Below are 12,718 nucleotides of genomic sequence, written 5' to 3' on the forward strand. Positions count from 1 at the left end.
TTCATATTGTATTGCAAAACACTTTTGCTGCTGTTGAGGTGGGATACGTGTAAGGTTAGGGACAGTTTTGGTGGTGTTGACCCTGTATTGAGATATTAAAGAGATCTCATTGTAATTCTTCTTCAGTGTAGGAGCACTTAATCCATTGTTCTGAGTCTTCCATCTCTGTTTTTATCACACCTTCTTCTCACGTTGGCTGTGAAGTGCATAAACCGCATCAGTCTTGCACAAGTACAGTAGCTGCATTATTGGAATTCATTATTCATGAGTCTTGCAGTCGGCATGAGCTAGTTACCCAGCAGCATGGCGTGCTGAAAAGGGCAAACATTGAAAGGCTGGACCTCAGTTCCACAAGGGCTACAGTAAGGGGACACTGGGAAATGGAAATCACAACCAGGGGGTCGAGATGTATGTTTGCTGACATCACAAGCCCTGCAGGTGCTTTGAGACCAAAAGAGCGTGACGTATGCGATGCAAACGCAAGGAGACACAGCCTGGGGACGGCTCTCGTGACTGTTGCATGACTGCCGCCATCGCATGATTTCATGTGCACTGGAGCGAAAGTCGCAGCGCTACACACTGAAATGTTAATAAAGCGTGCTCGATGGACAAGCATTGCACATTACCGCAGTGAGCCTCAGCACGGAAAATAGATTAATCTATCAGGATTAGTGCAGAAATGCAGATTTATTTGCTGATTCTGGTGCAGGCCAGGTGTGCAGTTACACACAAAGTCAAAAAGTCTGGCCTTTGGGTTTCAGATGATATAGGAGCTAGAGTTCTGTCAATTTTAGGACTGTCTCAGCCATTGTCTCAATATTTACATATGTATTTACATATGATTGTGTTTTTTTTTTTTTTTGTTTTTTTTTTTTGCACTGTTTGTCACCAAAATTTCAATGCACTACGTAATTTAAATGTACCAGTGTAAAACAGCAATATTTATTTTCACTATAACATGTTAATGTATGAAAAATAACATAGGAACATCTATTAATGTTGTGTGATAATGCAAATTAATTGTTTATTCAGAATTTAGAACTGATTATTTAAATGAAATAGTTTGAACTGTTTCTTAGAAATGGATCATATGTAAACCAAACAGTGACAGTGACTATGTTTTGTACCTTGTTTTTGACTAAAATACTAATACTAATACTAATGAATACTAATTAGAATACTAATGAATCATTGTTATTTAAATGCACCAATATTACAGTATATTAAAATAAACCTCATTGCATATATTTTAACAAATTGAAAAATGCTACATTGAAACATCCATTAACATTTTTGAGTGATGATGCAAATTAATTGTACATTCAGAGTTTGAAATTGATTCATTGAATTGAAAAGTTAGAATTGATTCTTATAAATGATTTAAATTGAACAAGTCTTATGCAACTTATTAATCAGAGATGCTAGTAGCAAAAATATTGTAAGTATTTGGCTTGACAAAACAATCATTTCAACCAAGCGGTCATCGCTGCGAAGTAGATTAAAATTGTTTATTGCAAGAAGTGCAGTGAAATAAAGTAAAATACAGGGGGAAAAACAACAGAAAAACTAATCTTAAAAAAAAAAAAAAAAAAAAATCCATAGGAAACTTATTTGGCCATTTTAAAAGTGCATCAAAATCAATGTCATATGCTAAACTTCGCTAAATTTTTCAGCAACAGAATTATGGTTATCGGTATCTGTAATTTTCAAAACTGATTTGGTGATAAAATAATTTAAAAGCATTTAAAGAAAGTTTTTAGTCAGAGCCCTTGTTATTCTTAATTTTGACATTAATTTTCATTTTTACATCAGACGTATGTATTTCTTAAAAATATTGATTATTGGTCTACTTGATGCAAATGAATTGTTTATTCACAGTGACTATGTTTCCGTGTCTATGTTTTGTACCTTTTTTTTCTGCAATATTCGCAATATTGCTGAATTTTTCATCAACGGACTTAGAGGTTGACCGATTATTGATGCCGATATTAAGCATTTTTATGGTTATCGGTATTGGTCATTTTCAAAACTGATTTGCCGATAAAATAATTTAATAGCATTTAAAGAAAGTTTTCATCAGGGCCCTTTATTATTCTTAATTTTGACATTAATTTTTATTTTTACACCAGACAAACAGTGACCGTGACTATGTTTTGTACCTTGTTTTTCTGCAATATCTGCAATACTGCTACATTTACAGCAACAGAATTAGGTGTTGATCAGTTATCGGCATCGATATTAAGCATTTTTATGGTTATCAGTATCAGTCATTTTCAAAACTGATTTGCTGATAAAATCATTTAAATGCATTTAAAGAAAGTTTTTGTCAGAGCCGTTGTTATTCTTAATTTTGACATTCATTTTCATTTTTACACCACACATCTGTTCAAATATCGGTTATCGGTTTACTTGATAAGCCCTTGTTATCATTAACTTATCCTTAATTTAAATTTTGACACCAGACATATATGTCTGTTCAAAATATTGCTTATCGGTCTACTTGATAAGCCCTTGTTATTCTTAATTTTGACATAAATTTTTATTTTTACACCAGACATATATATTGGTTCAAAATATCGGTCATCTGTATACTTGAAAAATGCATATCGGTCGACCCCTAAACAGAATCATTGTGAATATTCAATGCATTGCCCGGTCATAATCAAAATACATGTATAAACATATATTCAGTAATATAGTCAGTAATCTTCATTCGTAGTACATATATTTCAGACTCTAATTATGAATATACTTTTATCTCCAACAGATCAGTTCTCATTGGTCCTGATGGTTGTGAGGGCCCGTCTCCGCCACCTCTCAACCAGTCCGCACAAGAGAGATGTGACAGCCAATCACACACTGAGATTTCTGCATTCTGGAGCTGTTAGGACACAAGCCACACCCAGGTGAGCTACATTTCATCAAGCTACTATGCTGAAAGATGTATATTAGATGCAGGTGTAACAAATAGATGCATCCAGGTGTGACAGAAAGCATATTTTTCAATTAGAAACACCCAGGGTTTTATCTTTCGGAAGATGCTGAGCTTTCATTCCCTCAGGGATTCGAGCTGTTGTGGCTTTGATTTTGAATTTGAATGAATGAGAAGCGTACCTGTTTGATTTTCCTTGCACTGCGAATACAGGGAGGTAGTGTTAAAGGAATAGTTCATCCAAAAATGGAAATGTCTGGTATCATTGGCTTATTTCCTCATGTTGTTCATATGCTCTTCTCCATACATTGAAAGCGAGCAAGAGGTCGCTTTTGGCAGAATTTAAGTTAGCCAATAATCAACCTATAAATGGTTCCCTTACTGCTTCTAATCTGACAGTGCAATGGAATCAGTGTTAATAAATAAATACAAATCTTTTTCAGTAATTAATGAAGTAGTGATGAGTAAGTGCTAAAATGACTAAAACTGAATTAAAATAAATTATTTAAAATAAAATTAGAAATATTAAAAATAAAAATGACAACCATAAAACTAAATTAAAATTTATAACAATTCAAATTCAATTATATATCCAGTAATGAACACTAAAAAAACACTGGATGGGATAGGAGAGATCATTTTGACATTAAAAAAAATAAGCAAAGTTGGTTGTTATTGCATCAACTTACATTTAGGTCAGCTTCACAGTGCAGTGGGTCACAGTCACATTGCATGACTGTTGACGGCCAGTGCAGTCAACCAGCAATATGAAGCACTCAAGCAAGTATAATAAATACTAATGGAGAGTGTCCTCTAGCAGATTATCATCTAGAGCCGTTCCTGCATTGGTGAAGAGCCTCTCAAACATTTGACCCAGTGACTGAGCGCACGGGTTACGGTTACATATTAAAAGTGATGCTTTCTATATTGGACCCTGCATTTAGAAAGGGATGGAGAGGAAGTGTGAGCAAGACATCAAGCGGTCTTCCTTAACAGCGTGCATGGTGCTTATTATAGGCGTCTGCTTCGGTGCAGGAGGAGATGGGGGTTGGGACAGACATGGGAGGCAGGGTGTAGAGTTACTGTAGCCAGCATTAATAGATGCTTTGAGGTGGTTCAGGAGCTGAGAGCAGCTTTCTGGTGTGATCTGGACCACACGCTCCTGAGATCCTGTGGCTGTATGCCTAGTAGCTGTTAGGATGACTTATAGCTCTGGTTATAGATGAGTAAGATGTTGTTTATTGTAACATCATAATGTGCCAAGTGCTTTGACTGACAGCACTACGGTAATTCCAAGATTTTTAATTTAGCATTGTTTATGTCTGTCTCTTTGGTCCAGCTACGAAGCTACAATAGGGAGGAATAAGAAGGCTAAAGGTTTTGCACACCAAGAACAAAAACTGTAATGGTAACTATAATGATAATGACAATGGTTTTTAAAGGAATAGTTCACCCAAAAATGAAAATTACCCCATGAGTTATATTTAAAAATATCCTGGCTCTTCCAAGCTTTATAATGGCAGTGAATGGCTGCTGAGATTTGCAGAGTGCATCCATCCATCATATAAGTGCTCCACTCAAGTTCTGGGGGGTTAATAAAGGCCTTCTGAAGTGAATTGAATTGTGAATTGAATTGTGTAAGAAAATATCCATATTTAAAACTTTATAAACTGTAATCTGAGGCTTCCGTTAAAAAACTGAATGTGGCTGCTCAATGCAGTGTGTCGAACGACAGTCACATCAGATTTAATTTATCATGTGAGTAGTGTGAGTCGAGCTGACTGACAAGAAAAGAGAGGTGAGAAAGACAAGACGATAGCAGATGATTTAGTTTTGAAACTAAACGCTAAAGCGCCTGTTTGGCAATATTTTGGATTTTGAAAAACCTGTTGACTTTTGCAATTTATCTAAGGTGATAGTGGAAGTTTTTTTTTTTTTTAATTTCTTATTTAATTGGTTCCACAGTGTTTGCTTACTTTTACTTTTATTTAAACTTTGTGTAATTTATCTTATTTGACATTAAAGTGTATGCCATGTCTCCTAGCTTTCTTATTCGTTTTGCTAATAAACATTCTACGTTTTTTATTTATTTGGTTCCGCAGTGTTTACTGATTTTCAGTTTTGTATACCTATTTAAAGTTTAAGTTATTTGTTATTTTATATTATTTATAATATAAGTTATATGATTTATATATAAGCCTAGGCTAAGTGAGTTTGACATTATATTTTGTTGAATTGCATTCAAGCAATTGACGCTGAATCGCTGCCAATTCGAAAGTGAAAGTAGAATGCACACAGCGCTTTCAAGCTATTTAAAAGTGATGGAAAGAGGGAAAATTCAACCGAACTAAAAACAAACAATTGCTGAATTGCCGCTAATTTGAAAGTCAAAGTAAAATCCGCACTGTGCTTTTAAGCTATTTAAAAGGGATGGATATTTTATTACACAAACATATAAATTCACTTTAAAAGGCCTTTATCAACCCCTGAGAGCTGTGTGGAGTACTTTTTATGATGGATGGATACACTTTTTTGGGTTTAAAAATCTCAACACCCATTCACTGACATTATAAAGCTTGAAAGAGCCAGGACATTTTTTTATGACTCTGATTGTATTCATCTGAAAGAAGAAAACCATATATACCTAGAATGGCTTGAGGATGAGTAAATCATGGGGTAATTTTCATTTTTCTGTGAACTATCCCTTTAACTGGGGTCAGTTTCATAATATAGGTTTGTTTTTGATTAATGTTATGAATTTTAATACTTGTGTATAATACAAAAGGAGAATATTTAATTGCTTCTAACTGAACTTTGCTAGTTCTTTGAAAAAGTGAATTATTTTTTGTGAAGTCGATTCAGGGTTTCAAAAAGCTTTGTTTCTCCCATTTACTACAGATAACTGGCGATTCTATAGCGTTGTTTTCATTTTTTGCCTCCAGGAAGGGCACCTGAAAATCATATAGATGATACCAGTTTTTGTTTGTTTTTTTAATGCAAGTTAAATCTGATTTTTTGGTATTGTTTGGTTGAAATATTTGGCTTTGGGCTCATGAGGGTTGCGATTTTCTTCCTCAAAACTATTAAAATAATCCTTAACAAATGATTAAGAAAGCAGAACCATCAGTTCTCTAAATGTATTACAGTAAATACGTTTTTGAGGGATGATTTTCTGTCAAAACCTGACAAACCTGGAATATTCCTTTAATGGATCAGAAGATAAATGTAGGCTTCTTTCAGCAGCTTTCATTTGTACCCTGCAGTCATCGCTTACAAAATGAAACATCAACTCTTTTGTCTCAAAAGAGACGTCTTGGCCCTTTTTGGTGATATATTGAAGCAAAGAGACTATACAGAAATCTGGAAACCAGCGCTGCTGAAACTGCAGTCATGGGGCCAGACTGTATATAAGTCAAGTTAGGTTTATTGTCATTCTCTTCATTACAGGCCAAGTGTCAAAAATAAAATATTGGTCTTCCTGAACCATGGCCCAGCGTATAACAAAATAACAAGACAGCTAGCCCTGTATGTCAATAAACAACACATACATAAATTTAAAACCGCTGAAGAGTACACACTAGTAGAATGCAGTAGTGGAAAGTTTTTAGAGACGCTAGTAACGCTGCATTAAGACATTGACGTTATTAGTTGAGTTTGAGCGTGACAGAATGATTGCAGTCAATGATTTTGATTGAATTGTGCTGTATTAGTAGAGTGGGATTGTCAGAAAATGACAGAATGAATTTGGCAGAAATCACTTAGCCTAACAGGAGTGCTGAGTGATTGTGAAAGGGAGCAGCTGAGTGTGAGTGTCTAAATCTGAGCGCTTTTACTGTACCGCCAGAGGCTGATGACTGCAGTGTCATTACAGCAGCTCTCAAAGGAACTGAATGAAATACTGAGGCTGAATGCAGTCTCATAGAGCCCAGATTCTGTGAGCATAAAGTCTGGTCCACACTGCATCTTATTATGGCCAAGAGCTGTCTAGTCTAAGCCTCAGATGAACCACTTGAAGTCCATCTGCTGACCATCTGATGCATGTTATGCACTAAAGTGGCAAGATATTGAGTGTTTCCCCTACCATTATATTTGAAGGTCAAGTTAATTTTATTTAGTTTATATATATATATATATATATATATATATATATATATCATATCTATATATAGATCACACACTTTTATTAAACAGACTAAATAGCCTTATGTTATTTATCTTATTTACACGACGGCATGTAATTTCTGTCTCTACATGGATATGATTTTAACAGTTCAATAAACAAGAAGTTAATATTAAGAGACTTACGTTTTAGACAGCATATTTCCTGTTTTTGCTCAATTTCGCCAACAAAAATCATTCAAAACACAGCCACAGCATTGTTTTGCATCTTTGAGAAACATGACAGTGTTTTCTTAATGAATAAATCAACCGTTTAAATGATTCGGTTCAGTCGCAACGACTCACTTAACAGTGACAAATTTCACATTTAAAGTGGCCTTTCTTTTCATTTTTAAATATGTTTAAAATATCTAAACATTGTTTATGCATTTGGAACTGCAGTTTAAAGCATTCCATGTCCCGCTGACCTGCATTAAACTGTGTAAATACTTAAATGTCACTTCAGATGCAGCTTCTGTGTTTCCTCTTGCAAAGATGAATTTTGTTAATACTGATTTAATTTGTTTGGTAACAGCCCAAATGTCTTATTTTTCTAATTAACTGGTTAAATGTAAGAATTTGACTCAAAAGATGATGCACACTTGAAAAAAATGGCTTTATGAAGGTAAAAATGCCCATAAAAAAGGAAAAGAAAAAACTATTTAAACTTACTGGAAAAGATTAATTTCTATCACTGCAAATTGAGGAGTCAGCTGTCCACGGTAGTCTTTAAGATAGCAGCACAATAACACACTCAGCAAAATATTGTCTAATTATCGTTATTGATAAAATCCCAGAAATTATTGAAATATCATCTATACCCCTACCAATAACTGATATTATTAAAACTGCCAGTCCAAAATCCATTCAGTTACTGAATCTGCAAGGTTTGTCAGTTACATGTTTGCAAGATACTCTTACGTTTTATTTGAGGCTCTTAATATATAAACAAGATTTCAGCAAGTTATGACTGTGAAATCTTTGATTATTAACCAGTGGATACTTAAAAAATATGTGCAATCACTTTTATTAGCTTTTTGCTTTGAGAGCTTTCTCCAGTGTGTATGTGCTTTAAGAAAAACCTGTTGCAATATGACTTTATTAAAAATCAATACACAAAGTGTGAATACATATTCCCCCGGGCAGAATGATGGCTGTTTGATCTAAGTCTTGCAGAAGATGCAGAAATGCAGTTGGAGAGACAAGAGGCCTCATGTTTTTATGGATGAATAGGAGTTGAAACTGTCACTGCGGACATCTTCATGACTCCACAAGGGCAGCGGCTCTTACCTGAGTCAGCACACACACACAGGTGTGCTGTATAAAGTGCATAAATTCTCAACACAAACCTTACTGTTTTATTTTTCACAGTCACTTTACTTTCATCCAATTAACTTGTACGTTTTACTGTGCAGCTATGAAATATCAATAGCATCTCCTGCTTAACGCATAAGCGCAGTGCAGCTGCCCGTCTCAGATCTGCAGATCCGGATCAGCACGAGTGACTAAATGACACCCTTACTAGGTGGGCGTACTAATCCAGTAATACCTCACACACACGCACATGTTTAGCGCTCTGATTGCACGCTGGATTAATCACGTTTGTCACAGTACCACGAGAGCCGCAAATCTAGCTGCGCTCGAGGAGCCTTGGAGGTCAAGAGGTCGTCTAAACTGGGTTTACATGCGTTTTGAATTTACGGATAGCATGAAGCAGCATTTGAATATTCAGTATGAAGTAAAGTAGGTCAGAACCTGGATGTTATGCTTTGCTATTATGAGTGAAGCATCACTATTATTGTTGCTCATACTTATATGTCTTTTAATCCTAACTATTAAATTTAAGTGTGTAACTCACACACAGCATTTTTGCTCTAGATGTAAAGGATTCCTCAAGTCGTGTGTGATGAAAGGTGCTGCTACTTTACTTTAAGTCATCACAGTTTTAACCTGGTGCAAGCTAGCAACTGCACAACAACCCACTGAAATTGCTCCAAAACATTAGAAACTGCAAACATTTTTTGTTTGGAGTAATGTGAATGGTGCATACTAAAAACCATGGAAATTTCTTAAGAAAGTTAATTGGAAATGTCGATTTCATCTATTTAATTCTAGTATTCAGGCAACTTCATGTGTCACTCAAAGCAGTCTATTCAAACGCTGATTTATGATCATTGTTCTGTAACACAGACCAAACATAAAACGGGTCTGATCTGGTCTTTTGTCAGTCGTATGAATGAGTCTTTCTTTTCTTGCTTCAGTAGCTTTCAAGAAGGTCACGCTTAGACATGCTTGTCTCTACCTATTTTGTTTCTGTATCTCTTATTCTGTGAGTATACAGTTGAGGTCAAAAGTTTACATACACCTTGTGGAATCTGCAAAATGTTCATTATTTTACCAAAACAAGAGTGATCATACAAAATTCATGTTATTTTTTCTGTATTCCTGACCTGAATAAGATATTTCACATAAAAGACGTTTACATATAGTCCACAAAAGAAAATAATAGTAGAATTTATAAAAATTACACAGTTCAAAAGTTTTCATACATTTGAGTCTTAATACTGTGTTGTTACCTGAATGATCAACAGCTGTGTTGTTTTTTAGTAATAGTTGTTCATGAATCCCTTGTTTGTCCTGAACAGTTAAACTGCTCGCTGTTCTTCAGAAAAATCCTTCAGGTCCAACAAATTATTTGTTTTTTCAGCATTTCTGTGTATTTGAACCCTTTCCAACAATGACTGTATGATTTTGGAGATCCATCTTTTCACACTGAGGACAACTGAGGGACTCATATGCAACTATTACAGAAGGTTCAGACGCTCACTGATGCTACAGAAGGAAACACAATGCATTAAGAGCCAGGGCCAGGGTTGCAAGGTTTTCGCAAAACAAAAATGCCCATTTTTCAACCAAAACTAACCCAAAACTAGCCCAATCGCATTTCGAGAGGGGTCCATCTGTAAAAATTGTGTTCTGGGGGTAAAATACACATTTTTGGCGGGGTTCCCCTGGTACAATTCACATTCCAGGGGCTAAATATCACGTTATTGGGGTCGCTTCAACCTACGGACAAGAAAAACAACCTGTGGCAACAGTGTTTAAGTAGCCCAATTCCGCAGGAAAACCGTAGACTTGGCAACACTGCCAGGGGGTGAAGACTTTTTTAATTTGAAGATCAGGGTAAATTTAACTTATTTTGCATTCTGGGAAACTTGTAAGTATCTTCTGTAGCTTCTGAAGGGCAGTACTAAATGAAAAAAAAAAAAGATATTTATGCAAAATGGACACATTCTGTTCAAAAGTTTTCACCCCCGGTTCTTAATGCATTGTTTTTCCTTCTGAAGCATCAGTGAGTGTTTGAACCTTCTGTAATAGTTTCATATGAGTCCCTCAGTTGTCCTCAGTGTGAAAAGATGGATCTTAAAATCATACAATCATTGTTGGAAAGGGTTCAAATACACACAAATGTTGAAAAAAGCACAGAATTTGTGTGACTTGAAGGATATTTCTGAAGAACTGTTCAGGACAAACAAGGGACTCATGACCAACAAAAAAATAAAAATAACACAGCTGTGGATCAACTGTATGTAAACTTTTGAACAGGGTAATTTTTATAAATTCAACGATTATTTTCTCTTGTGGACTATACATCCAGGTCAGTACTAAATAATCAATAACATGCATTTTGTATGATCCCTCTTATTTTGGTAAAATAATTAACATTTTGCAGATTCTGCAAGTTGTGGTATTGTGGTATAACAGTTGAACCACTCATGTCACATGGACTATTCTTATGTCATTACTACCCTTCTGTGCCTTGAACATGTCAGTTGTGTTGCTGTCTATGCAGGATCAGAAAGTTCTTGGATTACATCAAAAATATCTTAATTTGTGTTCCAAAGATGAACAAAGGTCTTACAGGTTGATATGAGGGTGAGTAATTAATTCAAGGATTTACATTTTTGGGTGAATTATACTTTTAATTGTCAACATATAACTAGCTAAAGGATGCTATAACCATGAGTTTCCATCTGCGTTTGTATACTTACATAGACTGTGTCAGGTTTTGTTGATTAATACTCTTAGCGTTCTTGTAAATTGCATTTCGTTATAGTGACCAAACCTCAGAGACATCATTTAGACTGAATCCGTATGCAATCGTTGACTCAAAGAGCAAAGGTAAAAGGCCACATGACTCTCTCCAGCATGCAGTACAACCAGCAAATCAGTGCATAATCAGGCAGATTATTCTGACGAAACACAGAAGAAGAAAACTGTGCATATTGATCAGACGTTCAGAAAGTGTTTGTAAGCACACATTCACAGAGTGTGGTTTGAACAGTTGTGGTTTGTGAGTGATTGAGTGAGTGTGTAAGGGCTCCCTTGCGTCCCACTGCAGAGATAACACACACTTACAACAGTGAGAGAGATGCATGTGTGTTTGTAACAGCAGATGTACAGAGGAGCGAGAGAAGACGTTCAGGTAATTAGACGAACCGAGTGTGTGCGTGTTACGTAGGTGCAGGGTATGTTTCTATCATCTGTAGATGGCTGATGTTATTATGCATGTGATATCTTGTCTGTTGTGACGTAGGTTGTCCTCTAAATGCCAGGCCTGGTGTCACCTCATGACTGTGCCGCTGCTATTAGCATATATAAAACCCAGCACACAGACAGGACAGAGAGAGAGAGTTGAGATGAGAATATGAATGAAGTTGAAATAAGCTGCATCTGAAATACATCAGTATTTGCTCATTTACAGATGTAAAATGGATTGTGAATGGCATTTCATGTTGGCTTTGTGAAATCGCTGATGAGTTTTCCTTCCTTCAGCAAACATGGATGCATTAAATTTAACAAAAGTGAAAGGAAAGACATTTGTATTGTTACAAAAGATTTCTGTTTCAAATAAATTCATCAAAAATCCAGAAAAAATATATATATCACATTTTCAGAAAAAAATATTAGGCAGCACAACTGTTTTCATCACTGATAATAAATGTCTACTGAGCAGCAAATCAGCGTATTAGAATGATTTCTGGAAGATCGTGTGACACTAAAGACTTTAGTAATGACTAATGGAGTAATTTGTCTGTTTTTCTATCTCTCAGTTAGATGGAGGAGCAGGAGAGAAGCAGAAGTCGATCTCCACGCAGGGTGGGTCGGGTGGAGCAGGTGGTGGGGAAATGGCTGCGCCGTTCTCGAGACTCTCTCAGCAGGTGGTGTAACCTTATACACTCATACACACACAGACATGTAATATTATAATCAGAGCAGAAATGTATTTCTTAAAGGCATTTGTAGAAGAAAAAACATCCTTCACATTTTGAGCCCCAAAACTTCACAGGCAGTTTTAGTGATGTTAGATGTAGCCGTTTGAGTTAGGCTCTGTCCCAATTGGTCCTTTGTAGTCATCTTTTGATGTAGTGCACATGTCACATGGACTGTGAACAACACACAGAGCAACCACCAAACCAGTCAGTCTGAACCATGACGCATCTGCCATGTGTTTAACAGACTGTGTGGGTTGAAGCCATCTTTTGGTTTTCTCCAAACCCATCCAGGGAAAGAACCAGAATCATTCCATTAATTAGTGTGGCAGGTTTTATGGTTCCTGTATAAGAT

General features: G+C 35.9%; 1 protein-coding gene across 1 annotated transcript in view; it reads left to right on the forward strand.

Moving 5' to 3' along the window:
- The window catches only part of frmpd1b (FERM and PDZ domain containing 1b), a 50,804-nt gene that overhangs the window by 12,850 nt on the left and 25,236 nt on the right, over positions 1 to 12,718 (forward strand). The window contains 2 exon segments of the mRNA XM_051127398.1: positions 2,768 to 2,906; positions 12,205 to 12,312. Of these exon segments, the coding sequence (XP_050983355.1) occupies positions 12,209 to 12,312 (104 nt within the window). The 5' untranslated portion in view covers positions 2,768 to 2,906; positions 12,205 to 12,208.

This window comes from Labeo rohita, chromosome 14, assembly GCF_022985175.1.
Source record: "Labeo rohita strain BAU-BD-2019 chromosome 14, IGBB_LRoh.1.0, whole genome shotgun sequence".
NCBI lineage: Eukaryota > Metazoa > Chordata > Actinopteri > Cypriniformes > Cyprinidae > Labeo > Labeo rohita.